General features: G+C 38.0%; 1 protein-coding gene across 2 annotated transcripts in view; it reads left to right on the top strand.

Moving 5' to 3' along the window:
• RAB27B (RAB27B, member RAS oncogene family) overlaps positions 1 to 13033 on the top strand; it is a 64580-nt gene extending 51547 nt beyond the window's left edge. For both annotated transcript variants that reach the window (XM_001083132.5, XM_077975057.1), the window contains 3 exons: positions 4431 to 4534; positions 8197 to 8320; positions 9457 to 13033. In XM_001083132.5, coding sequence (XP_001083132.1) covers positions 4431 to 4534; positions 8197 to 8320; positions 9457 to 9646 — 418 coding nt within the window. In that variant the 3' untranslated portion in view covers positions 9647 to 13033. The remainder of the gene's footprint in view (positions 1 to 4430; positions 4535 to 8196; positions 8321 to 9456) is intronic.
• Positions 13034 to 18538: the final 5505 nt, after the last annotated feature.

Genomic DNA, 18538 nt, shown 5'->3' with positions numbered 1-18538 from the left:
AATTGCCCTCCAGCTAGAATATTTTACTCTTTTCCCACTTTTTCTGATCCTCTCCTTGTACCAGGCCCAGCTCATATTTCCTCCCCTCTATGAAGCCTGTCTGAACATCCCAGCTGAAACAAACTCACTTTTCCTCTGAACTACTGCAGACACCAGTTCTTTCACCCTTAAGGTCTAAAATAATTATATGCCACCTTGTCATAAAGTGAACATTCTATTTCTGTCTTTAACTGTTGTTCACTGATTCACTTGGAGCCTTCTCACCCCAATGAAATTGTCATCTTTACAGGTGTGGAGATCTTGTCTGGCTTTTCACATTGTCTCTGGTACAGTGTCCAAGCTAATACTCGGTAGTGTTAATTCCTTAGAGCTGGAGGTACTATTCTATTGTCAGATGGGAAAAAAAAAAAAAAAAGATCCAAGATTTCAAAGTGCAAAAGACCCCAAGCTAATGAATCTTTTCAATATTAGATTAAATTAAAAGTGGCAAAAAATTGGCAGAGAGGATATTTAGAAGGCACATACCTCCAAATCCTGCATCGTATGTCTTAGAATGCTTCTGCTTGTAAACACTTCCGTCTTTGAAATGCATCCAAAGCGTTCTCGCTTTCAGTGAGTGTAAACGCCAGGAGAGGTGCTGGGCCCTCTCTGTTAGCTTTTTTGACTGTGAATTCCATTTACACACACCCTTCAACACTGCTGGTTCCTCTGAAGCCATTCCTCACAAGAATCTCTGTTCATATGTCAGTTTTGTTGTCACAAAGATGTATGTTTTATAGAGCACTTTAATTCATTTTTGAAGTAATATGAGAAAATGTGGTTCCCATATGTCCTCGCACATGATATGTCAGCCTTGCATGATGGCAGCCTTCTCTGTCTGTCCCCTGAAGGCAGCTGCTCTAGGGGGGAAATGGGGAATACTCAGGGCAGCCTTTGGAACACTTAGGTTATTCATCCCCTGAGAATTTTGCATTCTGTGTATATATAAGGTGTAGCTAAGCAAGATAAACAAAGCCTCACACCTCAGCCCCGTGCCTAAGGACATCTGGCTGTGCAATCCATGAAAGATAATGGGTATTGATAGAAGTCACATCATGGGAAGGAAGAGAAAACGCATGGCCCTTATGGAAACTTAAAGGATACAGGGCACAGACTTCATTCCCAGTGAGGGGGAAGAGTGATAATGTGGCATTGGGGTCTGTTTCTTCTGTGATCCTAGTGTTCTGGAGCAAAAGGGGGTCACCACTCAACGTGCTGGAAGCCAATACTGTGACACTGAATTTTGAGAAAAGGAAAGGTTTTATTGCAAATCGACTTGCAGGGAGACAGGAGGGTCAAGCTCAAATCTGTCTTTTTGTTCTGGCTTTTTGAAGAGTATTTTTATTAGAAAAGGTTGGGGAAGGAATGGGTTCTGAGATTAACAGGTGATTCGTGGAAGGAAAGGGGAGGGCTGGAAAGTCCTTGGACATGGGCACTTATCTCTGCATTCTATCTCAGGGGTCACGTGTGGAAATTCAAGGGGAGTTAGTATGAAACATGTGGTAGAAATTCAGGCTGTGACATTAGCAAGCTCGTTCTGTACAGATTCCAGTCGGCCATATCAGTTCTAGTCGATTTCAGCCAGTTCACTTATCTCATAAGCAGAGGGAGTGTCAGTGTTTCAGCAAGTTACTTCCTTCTTTATCTGCCATCCTGCAAACTCAATTCCTGTCGTCATTGGTTTCTTTAACTCTTTGGAACATGGTTTCACTGGTTCCTCCACCCTGCTGACTCAATAGACAGAATGAGATGGGTGGGGGAGGCTGGAAAGGAATTACTAGTCTCCTCGTGGGGGAAATGGGGGATATCAAAGATACTGGACAGAATAGAGCAGGATGTCTGTTACTCCTCTGAAATAAGCATGTCCTATCCATGCTGCTGTGGAGGAGAAATTGTTTGCCCCAATCAGATCACTATGGCAAGCACGTTTTTCAGTAACTTTGTCATATGCTCTGGGCAATGAGAGGAAATAACACAAAGTCTTGTCCTCAAATGAGACACACACACTTAAGGAGAGAACAAAGAGCAGTTTTCCTGGCATGACACAATTATGGTCGAGTAGGAGACAATTTTGTGGGTACAGCTAGTCTCCAAAGAGGGATAACTATTCAATCAATGCACTATAATCTCTGTGGGATTCCAAGGAATGGTAGAAACAAATCCACAAGAAAAAATTGAATAAATTTTTTTGGTATTTCTGCTCTACATTTTTAGATCATGATGATGCCCTACAAACAAATCCTACTTTGGAAATAAATAGCAGTGAAAATATCTCTTCTCCCATCTTTTCATATGAAAAGTATCATTCTCTGTTGCAGTCATTTACATATTTAATAATTGCATATATTTTACTGTTTCTTTCTTTCTCTTGCACTGTTTAACTTCACAAATATTTAGTGAGCAAATACCATGTTCTGAGCCATGAAAATACGATGGATAGCAAGTTAGAAACACAGCTCCCTTACTGATGGAGCTTACAGTCTAGGAAAGAATTTGGATGAACAAGCAATTGCAATGGAGCCTTAGGAAAGTAACAGGAAAACAAAGACATAGGCAGGCCCACCAGGGGGAGCGCATAGCCCACATGCAGTGTTGGGAAGGCCCCTTGGGAAAGTGATATTTCCTCTGATACCATTATCTATGTACTCATGCACAATGTATGAGTGAGTACAATCCAGGCTCAACAAAGTGGTAGGAAGAAAAGGAAGCACTAAGACAAGGTAACCCACAGAAAGACCAGCATATGTGAAAGCCCAGGGGAGCAGAGTGAAATTTCTAAGAACTAAAAGGTCAGCATGTCTGTGGGTAGTCAAAGGGATGAAGCTGGATAGATGAACAAAGATCACTTCCTGCAGAGCCTTGCCAGCTTTGTAAGGAGTTTGTGCATTAGCTTACAAGCGATGTCTAATCATTAAAAATGTCATTAGTAGAGCATTGATATAATCTATGGGAAGAAATGGAATGGTGATAGGAGTAGGGTCCCAAACAAAACTGGACACAGGAAGCCTAATGAGAAAGCTGTTGAAGTTGTCCAGGTGAGACAGAATGGGTTTGAATGTAGAGCAGTGGTAGAGTAGATGGACAGAAATGAGCAGGTCAAAAGATATGTGTTAACTGTAGACATCAGGTGACAACCAGACATCGTGGCAACCAGAAGGATGGTGATGTATAAATGGAAAAAGAAATTAGGAAGGGTGGCCAGTTTGGTTTTGGATGTATGAAGTTGGAGGTGCCTGAGTTTCCTCCAGGTGGAAATATCCAACAAGTAATTAGGCATCTAATGTGAAAGGCAGGAAACCTCTAGATCTCTAATTTTGGGCTTCTCAACATACAGGCTACAAGTGAGCCAGGGAAGGGGATAAGATTTTCCAGTCAATGTATGTAGAGTGAGAGGGGTCAACAGTAGACCTCGGAGGAAATCAACACAAAGGATCTACAAATTAGCTAAAATAGGAGACCAAAAATTAGAAGAACATTTAGGATAGGAAGCATATCTCTAGTTCAAAGTTGTGTGCCTTTCTAAAATCCCATTGCCAAATTCAAAACCTTCTCTGGTCCCTGTATGTGGTCTCTGGTTTTACCCATTGCTCATATTGAAGTGAATCTCAGCACATCTTTAACTTCACTAAAGATGGTTGATGGTGACTGGGGACGGGAGTGGGGGCATGGAAAGCTGACCAGGCAGGGAAAAACTGCATTGCACACGAAAGAGCAAATTCTCCAAAATCCTGATTAAAAATGAGAGTTCTTTCCTCCTTTCACCAACGACTATGTCTCTTTTCTGTCCTGACATCCACTCCGTCCCTCAATCATCTTCCTTTTCCTCGTGAATCCTAGATGCCAACCTGAAGCTCAGTTTTATCCCCAAACAGTGCTTTTTAAAAAGAGTTTTGTCATCAATATTTTTCCTTACAAAAGAATTCCAGTTCCTGTAGCTAACAAGTTGCAGTTTCCTTCATATCATCACAGGCATTCATTTTCAGGCTACTGTGTGCCAAGCTTTCTTCTGGGCACAGAAAAGAAAGATGGAAAGTATAAGTTAAAGTCCCCACTCTAAAGTGCTTTACGTTTTAATTGTGGACCACAAAATGCCCACGAGCCGAAAAGATTCCAAGAAGCTGTGTAAGCAAATCCGTGATTGAATGTTACAAACTGTGTGTATAAAGTGCTGTGAGATCAGAAAGGCAGGAAGTGGTCTTAGAAAAAAATGTACAACCAAATCTTCTCCCTTCGTTCTTCAGCAGTCTCTCTGCCCACATTCCCATTCCCCTAGGATATTCCATAAGGGCTAGCCACGGAGAATTCATGCCTGAAAGGGAAGCTGTTGTTCGTGTTGTTGTCAAAGTTATGTGGACTAACTTTCAGAACTACCCACTGTGTTTCCTCGGCAGGTTCCGGAGTCTCACCACTGCATTTTTCAGAGACGCCATGGGCTTCTTATTAATGTTTGACCTCACCAGTCAACAGAGCTTCTTAAACGTCAGAAACTGGATGAGTAAGTGGGACTGAGTAATGTGCATTGGCCGCTTTGGGACCCAACTGCCCTAGGTGCTTGTTGGTCTTACAAGATGAAACCAGATTGGGTACCGCAGATGAACTTTCAAAGTCATGAGTTTAGTGTTGCCTGTGTCACTGCGTCACCTTCAAAGTGGTAGCCTTTATGTGGACCACCCTAGGTAGCTTGGAATTGTATTTTCCTTTGATATTTTTAGAGGAAGTGTATGTTGCTTTATCACCACTTGTATTTAAGATCTTTATTATTGTCATTGAAAGGCCATTAATTCCACTTTTCCAGTAAATCTTGAAGGACTTCTTAAACCTAAGTGAGCTACTACATTTGACCTGGAGAGATCACAGGGAAAATTGGCAGTATTTTCTGAGGGGACACTGGCACTTAAGGTGTGTTAAACACTAGTGGGTTAATTAGGCATGAAACCAGAGCAGACCAGTCGCATAATGATAAGGCGAGGCACAGCACGTGTGTTGGTCAGTCAGCTGCTTGGGAATTTTATTTTTAAAAAATGGTTCAAATGTGAGGAAACCGTGTAAAGACAAATCTCCAGCCTCCGTGGAAACTTCGATATAATACAAATTGAAATGTTGCCTAATAAATTACTAAAGTCATATTGACATACATCAACACAGGAGAGAAGTATTGGAATTTTCCTTTATGTTTTACTTGATGTAGTAATAAAGGGCATATTTCATTTGCATTTTTTATTACAAATAAGAATTTTGATCCTAGCAGGATATACAAGTAGCAGGACAGCTGAGTCGTCCTATGGGGCTGCTCTTATTTCCAGATTTGTCTGGGCCATCTGTAGCTAGAGTTGTATTTTTTAAAAACTAGATCATGTTTTTCTCCTGCTCAAAGTCCTTCTGTAACTTTCCATCTTACCTGGAATAAAATCCAGAGTCCTTCACTTACCTGCAAGGTCACTGTGATGATGTCTGGGCTTCCTCCCTAGTTCCCTCTTACTCGGGCCAAGCTCACTAGACTTCAGCCAAATTGGGTCCCATGCTATTCCTAATATGAAAAGCCTGCCATTCTCTTTATCTTGTTTCCTCTTCTCCCATTTATAGCCCTGTGCTAGTTTCTTCATTCACTTCAAGTTCTGGCCAAACCTTATTTATTTCTTGACTGACCACCCCATCTAAAATGGTACTCATCACTCTGTATCGCCTCAACACACTTTATAGCTCATGGCCATCACCTGATAATGTGTTATGTATTTTTTGGTTTACTTTTTGTGTTAGTTCATTCTTGCCTTGCTGTAAAGAAATTCCTGAGACTGGGTAATTTATAAAGAAAAGAGGTTGAACTGGCTCACAGTTCTGCAGGCTGTATGGGAGGCATGTTGCTGGCATCTACTTGGCTTCTGGGGAGGCCTCAGGAAACTTACAATCATGATGGAAGCTGAAGGGGAAGCAGTCACATCTGACATGGCAGGAGCACCAAGTGAGCAAAAGGGGATGTGCCACACACTTCTAAATAACCAGACCTCATGAGAACTCACTATCATGAGAACAGCACCAGGGGATGGTGCTAGACCATTTATGAGAAATCCTCCCCAACGATCCAGTTGCCTCCCACTAGGCCCCACCTCGAACAATGGGGATTACATTTCAACGTGAGACATGGCTCCAAACCATACCATTTCTACACTCCAAGTTTTACCCAAATTTTATTTGTCTCTTGACTGACCACCCCATCAGAAATAGTACTCATCACTCTATATCCCCTCAACACGTTTTAGAGTTCATTCAGTCCCAGCCATCACCTGACATGATGTGATGTATTTTTGGCTTACTTGTGTTTTTGACGCTTTCTACTACTAGAATGTAAGCTCTTATGAAAGTGCAGACTTTTCCATTTTATTTCAATGCAATATGCCACACCTGGGTGAGTGCCTGGCACAGAGTAGATGCTCAAAATAGATACATTTCTTATCACTACATATTATGCAAAATTGATAATATATTTTGTATATAATTCACTATTCTATATAATAATTATATAGAACCACTCTCAGTGTGGGTTCAATAACCTTGTAACCAATGGGGAAACAAATTCTGACTTTCATAATTGCCTCTCCAAACGAATGTTTATCTTAGGATCTGTCCTTTATTTCCATTTAATACTGTATTTCGTTAAAATTTTGGTGGTAGCATTAGATTCTGAGGAGACAAGGAGATAATAAGCTTATTAAATTCTTTCAGAGAATGGTTTGTTTATCCTTTTTCAAGGCAGATGAGAGTCTCCCTTGTTTTTAAACATCTCCAGAAGGATATTGCTGGGATTTAAGATAATTAATTGTCATGCCTAATAACACTTTAATTTTAACACCCAAGTGATTGGTGTTACAGAGTAAGCCTTTCTTTGTCTTCTTCCTTTGGTCTCGGCAAGGTAGCACACAGCTTGCCTTATGATAGACATTAGAGCAGCCTCTGTAACCTCGAAAACACAGCTTGACAGGTTTCTTATATTTTTTCCTTTTTTTTTCTTACTATTCACTTCCTTCCCTGACCTGCCCTTCCCTCCCCTCCCCACCCTTCCCTCCCTTTCTCCCTCCATTGCTTCCCTGTATGTGGTCTCTGGTTTTCCCATTGCTCATATTGAAGTGAATCTCAGCACATCTTTAACTTCACTAAAGTTCCTTCCCTCCCTCCCTCCCTCCCTCCCTCTTTCCTCCCTCCTCCCTTCCTCCCTTCCTTCCTCCCTCCCTCCCTCCCTCCCTCCCTCCCTCCCTTCCTTCCTTCCTTCCTTCCTTCCTTCCTTCCTTCCTTCCTTCCTTCCTTCTTTTCTCTCTCTCTCTCTCCTCACCCCTCCCCCCAACACATAATGTTTTTGGAGAAAAGAGAAAAACAAGTTACTTGTCTTAAAATTGTTTCTACATGAATTTGTAGTGATTAAAAAATGTTCCACACTATAAATCATCACTTCAAAGATTAGGGAAAGGAAAGGTAGCAACTTCCTAAAGGAAAAAGCAAATTTATCCACTTAAAAATCATGTTCTATTTACCTCCACCTATATTTCAGGAACAAATGGTGTGAAGTGGTTATGGCCATTTCAGAGAGCATCTCCCAGATGTATTCCATATTTACTGAATACTTACTATGTGCTAGCAACTTGGTATATATTATTAGAAGAAATCCCCTTAACCAAGAATAGCACACGGATTGAAAAGATCTTCCAGAGGAATATATGTGATGTTTTAATGAATTACTTAATAATAAAAGCACCTAACATTTACTAAATGTTTGGTATTGACACAGGTGCTTCATATATATTATTGGAAGAAATCTCCTTAAGCAAGAACAGCACATGGATTAAAAAGATCTTCTAAAGGAACACATGTGATGTTTTAATGAATTACTTAATAATAAAAGCACCTAACATTTACTAAATGTTGGGTATTAATACAGGTGTTTCATATATATTATTAGTCCCCTTCATAATCTGCAATTTGTAGGATCTTATCTCCATTTAATAGATAAGCACATTGTGACTGGGAAGAGGAAGTAACTTGGCTAATATAACTAGTGAGCAACCACACTGGAGATGAACAATTAGATCAGGAATCTGGAATATGAGCAGTCATTTCACATCACTTATTTATCAATAACTTGCTGGTTCCATCTGCTTTCTTTGCAAGGCCAACTGCAAGCAAATGCTTATTGTGAAAATCCAGATATAGTATTAATTGGCAACAAAGCAGACCTACCAGACCAGAGGGAAGTCAATGAACGGCAAGCTCGGGAGCTGGCTGACAAATATGGGTAAGTCAGTTACACTGAGATGGCATGTGACTTCGCACACTGCTTTTCAACAAATGGAGCAGAGACATTAGATTGATATTAGAAGAAATCCCCTTAACCAAGAACAGCACCTGGATTAAAACAATCATTCAGCAAGATATGTGTGATGTATTAATGAATTACTTAATAATAAGAGCACCTAACACTTACTGTATACCTATAATGTGCTACCAACAGTTCCTAGACATTAACTCATTTTGACCCATCATAGCTAGAGTTATCCCATTTTATATATAAGAATTGAGTCACAGAGAGATTAAGTAACTGATGGAAGGCCACCCCATGCAGTGAGTTAATGCAGAGGCAGAACTTAAACTCAATCCAGGCAGTCTGAGATCGAAGCTCATGCTCTTAAACACTGTATTCTTCTGCCTCTCAATCAATAGATGTAAAACTCTAAGGAATAATCCCTGACATGGGCATGAAAATGTGGTCTTTATCCCAGCTGAGCTTGAATGGCAGCTTAAAAAAAAAAAAAAAAAAAAAAAAAAAAAAAAAAAAAAACCAGAAACAGCACCCCATGTAATTGTAAATTGACTTCCGCAGCAGAATCTGTCATTATTTTTTAAATTTAAAGTAGCTTTATCATATCTGCCATTTTTTATGGAAGAATTCTCTCTGAAAGCTGTACAATTTACATGTCTTCTTGAAACTTTTAAATCCAAATAAACATTGACTGTATTCACATGAATATCCTTATTCAATGCATACCTATTTTTAAAGCAGATTTCTAGATAATTGAGTGTAAGGGAAGCAGTATTTTAATAGTAATGTTGGTCAGTAGTTTTATTGATCAGGGGGTATTTTTCCCCTCCTAATTTTTTAAGCAGTGATAATGCCTTGGCTTCAACTTCCTGACTACTTCTTGTGTCAATTTCCTTGCCCGTAAAACTGGTTATTATCATAATAAAGAGCAGCTCACCAATTTTTACTCACTGAGGAAAAAACAAGGATGCTTTCCAACTTAGCCAGCAAAACCATAATTATTTCACAATCTCTCAGCCAGCCGTTTTTGCATGTGTGATTCACTTGTACATCTTGCTGTATCTGTTCTGATTTCTTCCTTTCAAAAATATTTGTCATCCTTTCTATGCTAGCATACCATATTTTGAAACAAGTGCAGCAACTGGACAGAATGTGGAGAAAGCTGTAGAAACCCTTTTGGACTTAATCATGAAGCGAATGGAACAGTGTGTGGAGAAGACACAAATCCCCGATACTGTCAATGGTGGAAATTCTGGAAAGTTGGATGGGGAAAAGCCACCAGAGAAGAAATGTGTCTGCTAGACTCTAAATAGAAACTGAACATCAAGAACCCCACCAAAATATTACTTTTATAAACAATGACAAACCACACAGTTGTCGTTGAGTAAACCATGCACAATGGCATGTCTTTCTTTTTCTGCCAGAAAATCTATTTTAAGAAACCAGAATAGTCAACAGTGTTCAAAAGAATTGACTAGTTATCCCCGAGACCCTTTCAAACAAGATCAAAGATTTCCCACATGTGATCTCATCATCATGGATACTCAATTTGTTTTTCTTATAGAGAAAATGAGTATATAAGACAACATACAAGAAGAAATATCAGTGAGTTTTAAATCAGAACAAGTTACCTGTCACATTGGAGAAAAGGGTGGGCTACTGAAGGGCGAACACAGAAACAAGAATTTCTAAAAGGTTGGGTTTACTTCTTATATTGAATCAGATGTATACTTTTAGATTTGCATTGGGGAAAACGTATTAACTAAAAATGGATACACAATGAAGAATTCTATTTGGCTAATTAAGAATGACATACTATGTACACCCAATAAGCTGTACTAGAATGAATAGATTACTGATAAGGTTACAAATAGGTAAATGTCACACTTCTGCTAAAATGCAGGAGATAGTGTCATAATGCCATCTTTATATTCTTAATATATAGCACATTGACAAGAACAGGACTGTAAATGACAAAGTACAAGACAAATACCCTGGGAAAAAAATGAAAGTATGAGAAATTGGCATTTGTACAGCTGAAATTCAATGTATCTGTTAGAGATGTCTGGAAGGGTTACTTAGCCAAATTTTACTCAAGCCAATTAGAAGCTGACATTATCAGCTGGTATTCAGAGAACTCCAGAGGTTTCCAATTCAAACAAAATTTTAGAAATCGGTTTGGTGTTCAGCTTTACATTTCGTTTTTTCTTAGCACATGTTGATAAAATAGTCACAAGGAGAAATTAACAGTTACGGTTTATTAAATCTCTTTTAAAATGCAGTCAAGGAAAACTTTTTTTTAGATAAATATTTTATGGTGATATGAAACAAAAAGTGACAATTATTGCAGGTTTCCTTTTAGTTTACAAAAGCACTGGAAACTCTAAATCATATTTCTTCCCTCCAAATCCCACCCATTCCTGACTTTGAATCAGCTGCAGAATTGCAGGTGTGTTACTTTGTTGATCAGTAACTTTGGAACAATTATGGATCAATTCTGTGGTCACTCTGAATTTTCATGTCATTAATCACATAAAAATTGATAATACCTCATTCTATATTACAATAGATTTTATTTTGCCGAAGGCAAAACACCTATAGTTGAGCTGTATTTGGGGGGTTGGGTGAGGAAGGACCTATATCTTATATCACCAAAAAACTGGCCAGTATTTTTTTTAAATGTAAAGCTTCCTTTTCTTTCTAAAAAATAATAACGAAATCATTTTTCATTGGCCTATTCTGTCCTTGTGTCTAAACTAACATTACATTAATTTTTGATCTTAGTTTCTGATAAACACAAGCCATTCCTATCAAAATATTATTTATTTCAGTCAATTTTACCAATAAGAAAGACAATATATTTTCATTTTTTAAATTATGAGCATACAATTTTTTTACAGGCTGTTTCCTTGTCCTATAATTTTTTCCCCATCAAACCTACTTTTTTCATACTCTGTGCATATTTTTTGTGAAGTTATACACATTGAAGACCCTAAAAATCCCATTCCATCATTCAGCTTCCCTCTACCAACTTCTATCTGGTATTGATTCAGTTTCAAAAACACAGACAGATACAAGGAAATGTCTCTTTATAGTGTTCTTAGGATGGACTAGACCCATAAATGTGCCATGAATCAAATTATTAATAATTTGAAAGCTTTCATGCTGTTAGTCCCCAATGAAATTCTCAGCATTAATTGGGCAGCTCCTCTGATTTCTGCAGCATCGCAACAGGTTCTAAGATGGATCGTGGCTGGGTATTCCCTCCCATGTTGTTTCCTCTGGGATGCTCTTCATTATCTCAGTGCCTGTGCCATGAAGATAGAAAACTGTAAGCTAACATTTAAGATGTTTCTTCTGGGAGGAAAGTGAGCAGGAACAAGTTATATTGCCACTGCTGTGGCAAATTTTGGTGAACTTTTGTGGTCATTATATCAATTTTTTCTTTGGATTCAAATTGTAATGTCCCCTGCATTTCCTTAATCAGGAATGTGAAGCCTTTATAAAACTCTAGAAGTATTCTGTTTTGATATATCTTTTTGTTTCTATTCATTTTCAGTTATATGATTGATTTACTTATGCCAAGATTCTGTCACTGTCAGTTATTTAATGAGTGTTTTTTCAGGGTCTGTTTTAAGATCATTATTTGATAGCTGTAGTATGAAGCAGAGGCTGATGATACCTATAATTACAGGGGTATTCCTGTAAAAGTAAAAATTATTGGGTAATAATTTCAAAAGGAATGAGAAGTGACAAAATTGATTTAAAATATTGTTCTACTTATAAATAAATGCTTGATCTAAAAAACAATTTATCCATAAAGTTTGACACCTGACCCCAGATTCTATGTAATCATCATTAGAAATTCTTTCTCTCATTATTTCAGGATTAATAGTTCTGTATAATTCATTTTACAATTTCAAATTGATCTGGTGCCATAAACTATACAGACTACTTTAAAGATTTCCAAATCCCCTAACTTACCCCACAACAGCATGTATTTTTAGCTAAGATATGTCCTGTTACTAAGTATCTCCCAATGCTTTAGTAAAACATACTGTATTTAGGAGAAATGTTGAAAATGTACATGAAGCTCCTTTCTGATATAGAAACCATTTCCGGAGTATTTATACTGGTTTGATGTTTACATTGCTGTAACTCAGTGCCTCAGATACCTCTGTGACCAAATTTGCCTCCAACCACATAGCTCATTTCCTATAACGTTATATCATAGGAAACCCTCACAGAGACACTAACACAGCTAAAGATCTTCTGATATTATCACCAAGGGATGCAATGACTTTATTGGAATCTGGAGAGTTTAACCACCTTCTGTTGGTCTCCCCACTTACTTCTTATGAAGTTGGCATTACCTGAGACTCTTAGCTGTGATTAGGTACAAGGTTACCTAACAGGGTAGCAAAAGAAAGATCCTTTGAAAAATTTATCAAAAATAATCCAGAGAACAAAATGTTTGTCTTGGTCTGATGATGATAAGAAATCAAGGATTCGCAGAGAAAATACTAAATGTCAAGAGTTGAGCATGTGGGTCTCTCCGTAAGAGTTTTAAAACTTTTGCGAGTTACCACTTTCCCAGTTTACTATTATTTTCATATTATCAGCTATTGCCCTGCAAAATATTCAAAACCAGCCATTTCGAAAGTAAACATTTTATGTTATTTTTAACCAGATAGGTGTCTTTGTCATCCTTCTACTATAAATTGTTCTTTGCCAACCTGTACAGGTAGATGAACCAGGCAAGAATTTTAATCAGCCCTTTCTTGTCCCCTTTGTAAGAAAGAGACACTTGACCATAGAGAAAGACAAGACTACATTAAAAATAACTTAATAGCCACAATATGATGTTCTTTAAGCTGTAAATTGAGTACACTGGGAATCAACAAATTTGATGAAGCTTGTCTATCTCTTCACCAGTGGAGTGAGTGCAGCAGTTAGAAAGAGAAGCAGTACTGTGCAACTGGTGCAGTGGTTAGTTAAGCATAGTATATAACCTTGTGTTCATGAAACAGATTGTTCATTGTTCTGCATCTCTCTTCATTTAAAAAAGGGCACATAATTCTTTCCTTATGGAATGTTACACCAAGCATTTGAGGGGAAAATCCTCATTCGTAAAGGATTTTGGATTTATAATCTAAAACTCAACTATAAAGAAATAATATTCCAAGTCTCTGGTTTCCTAAGATACATAACAACTGTTTATAAAGAAGATCTGAGAGCTGGTATTTTCCAAAGTGATAGAAGAGTTGTTTTTTCCTCTCTACTAACAAGCTTTAAGACATTAAAAGAAGTCGGGCCGGGCGCGGTGGCTCAAGCCTGTAATCCCAGCACTTTGGGAGGCCGAGACGGGCGGATCACAAGGTCAGGAGATCGAGACCATCCTGGCTAACACGGTGAAACCCCGTCTCTACTAAAAAATACAAAAACCTAGCCGGGCGAGGTGGCGGGCGTCTGTAGTCCCAGCTACTCGGGAGGCTGAGGCAGGAGAATGGCATGAACCCGGGAGGCGGAGCTTGCAGTGAGCTGAGATCCGGCCACTGCACTCCAGTCTGGGCGACAAAGCGAGACTCTGTCTCAACAAAAAAAAAAAAAAAAAAAAAAAAAAAGTCTAGTGTATTTGAATATTTTACAGAAAGCTTTATCATTTTTTAAGATGCCAAGATGCTGCCTATGTTTGCAAAAGTTGTCTAAGAATTCACCATAAGCTATATTTTCTTCTGGATCTTTAACCAAGGTGATGTCAGCTTATTTCTGGGGGAAGTGCTGAGCTCTTATACATGAAAATGGAGATAGGCTATTATTTGGGATGAGTGTCGTTTCAATGCTTTATAAATCCATGAAGCTGCTTGTCTCATAAAGTAAAACTGATACAAATTTTGATTGGATATATAGAGAATTTTATAAATTTGTTGCCTTAGAATTTCTGGGTGGAGACCCAACTACAATGACATTGTCATGCAAGAACTATAAAGATAATTAGAGTTCAAAGTTGTTTAAATTGTGCCCTTGAATACAGCAGAACCTGGAGAAGGTCATACTTCAAAGGTCGATTTTGAGAAGGTTGATTGTGAGTCCGAATAAAGAAAGACCTAGTAACAGATAGTTTTTTTTGTAACCAGATCCATAGCAAATATGTGTCCATTTTTTTCTACCAAGTAGAGGTTTATGCCCTTAGAACTAAACTAGTAAAAATATCCGAACAAAAAACATTTCGTTATTGGCATAAAAATATGGGACACTTAGAGATATTTTGTTTATTGCATATAAATCTAATTTACAGAAAAATTCGATTTATGATATTTTCATAAAGCACTTGATTAGTTTTTCAAGGAGTACCATCACAAAGACGTTTTCCTGCAGAGTTCTTTGTATCAACAGTCCATGGTTGAGATATTTTCTCATTTCCTATATAGAGAGAATATCACTAACACAAAAGCAAAAACATTACTGCCAGAATAGTGGAACTATTTTGTCATCTTTTCAGAAAAACTAATATACAAATAAATCATCTTTTCACTGAGTGGGTTTCCTGGTTCTTTTCCAGCAGGCTGTGGAAGTAATGGCTAACATCCCTCAGCTGACTTTGTCTACAAGGATTATTAGCAAATTCTGTAGGAGCAAGCATGTCTGACCTTAACTTAATGGATCCCTTATTTAATCAGTGGCTTCTGTCTTTATGTCTGTTGGCATATTAAAATAATTTCTGTTCCTAGAAAAGTAATAACATATGCTTATCTTTATTCTTTTTCCAGGTGATTTTGTTTTCAAATGCTCTTTGCGAAAACACCTAGTGTTGTAGAAAGGAAAGTGGCCAGAAAGAACAACTTGGGAACCATGAGTAGGTCATTAAATAGCTTAGTGATTTATCCTCATATAGGGCTTATAAACCCTGTATGTGTTTATATGTGCCTCACAGAGTTCATGTCAGGCTCAAACGAGATATGTATAAGAAAGTGGTTTGTAAATTATGTTCCATTTCATAAATAGACACTATTCACAAACTAAAATCTAATAAAAAACCACAGTTATAATTTAAACTGCTTGATGTGAAAAGAGGTATCATAGCAAGGAAAACACACAAATTTTCGTACAGTAGAAGTATTAAAAACTAAAAATGGGCAGGCAACTTGAAGTCATTGTATTTGATTGAAAATGTTTAATACATCTCATTACTGACAAAATATGTATGTCATCTTGTATTTATTTCAAGGAAACCAATGAATTCTAGGTAGTATATTACAACTTGGTCAAAATCTTCCATGTACAAATAGGGCTTCTGTGTCCATAGCCTTGCAAGAGATACTGATTGCATCTGAAATTATTTTTTAAAAAATAAATTATCCTGCTTTAGTGTGTTAAAAGTAGACATTGTTCTAATATAACACTGAAGTGCTTCATTGTATCCCAACAGTTTACCTTCAAGTAATATTATCCTTATTTTTAGGCTAAGCACGTTTGATTATTTTGTCTGTCTCCTACACAGATCTGTTTTGTCTAGTGCTATAAATGTAACTTAAAACTATAAACATGGGGGCCGGGCGCGGTGGCTCAAGCCTGTAATCCCAGCACTTTGGGAGGCTGAGACGGGCGAATCACGAGGTCAGGAGATCCAGACCATCCTGGCTGACATGGTGAAACCCCGTCTCTACTAAAAAATACAAAAAACTAGCTGGGCGTGGTGGCAGGTGCCTGTAATCCCAGCTACTCGGGAGGCTGAGGCAGGAGAATGGCGTGAACCCGGGAGGCGGAGCTTGCAGTGAGCTGAGATCCGGCCATTGCACTCCAGCCTGGGCGACAGAGCGAGACTCCGTCTCAAAAAAAAAAAAAAAAAAAAAAAAAAAAAAAAGCTATAAACATGGAGTTTTTATTCTATATGCCCCTTAATAGACTGTGGTTCCTGACGCACACTGTTAGGTCATTATTTTGTTGTACCAAAGTTCTAGTGGCTTCAGAAATCATAGCATCCAATGATTTTTGTGTTGTCTGGGTTTGAGTATTATGGTTGAGAATTGTATTCAGTGATTGTTTCTGCACACGTTTCAAATAAAAAAATGCATTTTTATCAATTATTTTCTGTACTCAAAGCAACTTTATTGCTGTGCTGAAGTTGAGTATATGGTGAGTGGGAAACATTAAACCAATATTAGCATGGAACTTGTATCACATTAAAAATCGATTCCATTCAGAACTAGGAAATAAGTGATTTGGACTTAGCAAAGCGATTTTTACTTATCTCTTCAAATTTTTCATTAATTATTTAAAGACTGGGCTTTGCAAGTGAATTTTTAAAATGATTTTGAAGGAAACAGTTATTAAACTTAGCAGTTAACATGTTGAAGTGTTCCCTAGTACATAAGCACTTCCACGTAATATAACTATTTCTTCTCCATAAGAAAATGCTGAGCGGGTGGTGGTATCTACCTTAGTGGCACACTGGTGAAAGATGGCGTTTGAGGCCAACTCCAGACCACAACTGTACAGCCTCCTTTACAATGTTCATTTGCAAAGGCTGACTTGTTCCCAGAGTAGATCTCCCTCCATATGTCACTTACATCGGCTTTGCCAAGATAATGATGAGTTCTTAATTTAAAGATAAACAGTTCTCCCACTGCAGGCAAATAAATCCTTGACACTATTCTCTCAACTTTATTCCCCAGTAGCAATAATGCTGTTTCTCACGGGCAGAATATTTTGCCCACTGGGTTCATCTTAAATAATTCAGGATAAGTAACTGGGAACTCATTTTTCTTAATGGTTTTATAGAATTTTTAAAAAGTCATAGCATGCCCCATATTAAGGAAAGATTAAAAAAAAAGAGCTGCTGGACATTCACTGTAATGATAGAATTTCTGTTTTTAAAGCCATGTATAAGGTGTATTATTCACAGTTCTCCATGCCAAGGAGAATTTCATTTCTAGTATGGATTGCTACTTGTGGGGAAAGAATAGCCATAATATTATGAGCATGGCTGTTCTCTTAGAAACTCATTTAGATGACTTGCATTACAGCTTAGGAAGCCTATACACTAATTAAGATTTAACTAAAGCTATATTATAGCTACTCAATGTTTTGTGATGGTAATCTGACTTTTGCAATTATCATAGTTTTGGACCATTTCTCTGAGAAAGACAAAAGACTGTCCATTACCAAAAGGATAAAAATTAAAACCAGCAAGATTACAAGAGAGAACTTCATCTGTTCGATTGATACCTCTGAGAAAGTTACATCATGAGCTCGTTCACTCTCAAGAGAAAGTGAACCAGAAGGGGTGATTTGGAGCTGTGCTGTTTAGAAAGTTGAATTATGAGTACTCTGACTCTGAGCAACCTTGGGCCCTTTCTCCTCCCCTTACTTCCAGCGGTATTTCCTCTAGCCGAGAGGGGAGATCAAAGCAAGACCACTTAACTGAACCATCTAGGCGCAGTTATTCTTTCAATGCATTTTGCAGAGAACATGGGCTTTCTCAGTATACTGGGGAAACTAGACCCAGGAGGGGATTGAGATACAGATTCCAAAACCTTGTTCGCTAATCACTGCTCAGCATTCAAAGAACTGGAAGGATAACTTACTAATCAAATAAAAGGAACGATTTACACAAAGGAAATATGACAAAATATATTGCATAGGTAAGGATTTACATGATACTGAGTCTTACTCTCCTATTTAAATTGCAAATCTATAGTTAACATTTGTTAAATTATCACCCAATTTAAAATTGCAACCACACTGTCATCCCTAAAACTCCCTATTCGTAGGCTCAGCTTTATTTTTCTTCAATTCTTCAGACACCTCTGACTATATTATCTGTCCCTCCTCACTGGAATGTATTCCCATGAAGGTAAAGACTTTTTCTTTCTTCCCTGCCTCTCCCTGTCTACCCCACCCCCAAACTGCCCACCACTGTAGCCCTGGCATCTAGAACAGTGCCTGGCAAATAGGATGTGATCAATAAATATTCGTTGAAAGAAAAATGAGTGAATCCTGCCAGAGAACCTGATTGGGTGGATTGTAGAATAACAGTGCTCATGTCTTTTACTACTTTATTGAAGCAAATATTATATACAATACATAGCACATATTTAAACTGTATAATGTAATGACTGTTGCCATGGAATGTTCCCATGAAAAACATCACCATTTGGAAGACACTAAACATTGCTATGGCCTCCAGTGTTT

The sequence above is a fragment of the Macaca mulatta genome, chromosome 18 (assembly GCF_049350105.2).
Source record: "Macaca mulatta isolate MMU2019108-1 chromosome 18, T2T-MMU8v2.0, whole genome shotgun sequence".
NCBI lineage: Eukaryota > Metazoa > Chordata > Mammalia > Primates > Cercopithecidae > Macaca > Macaca mulatta.
This window is presented reverse-complemented; position numbering and strand designations above follow the sequence as displayed.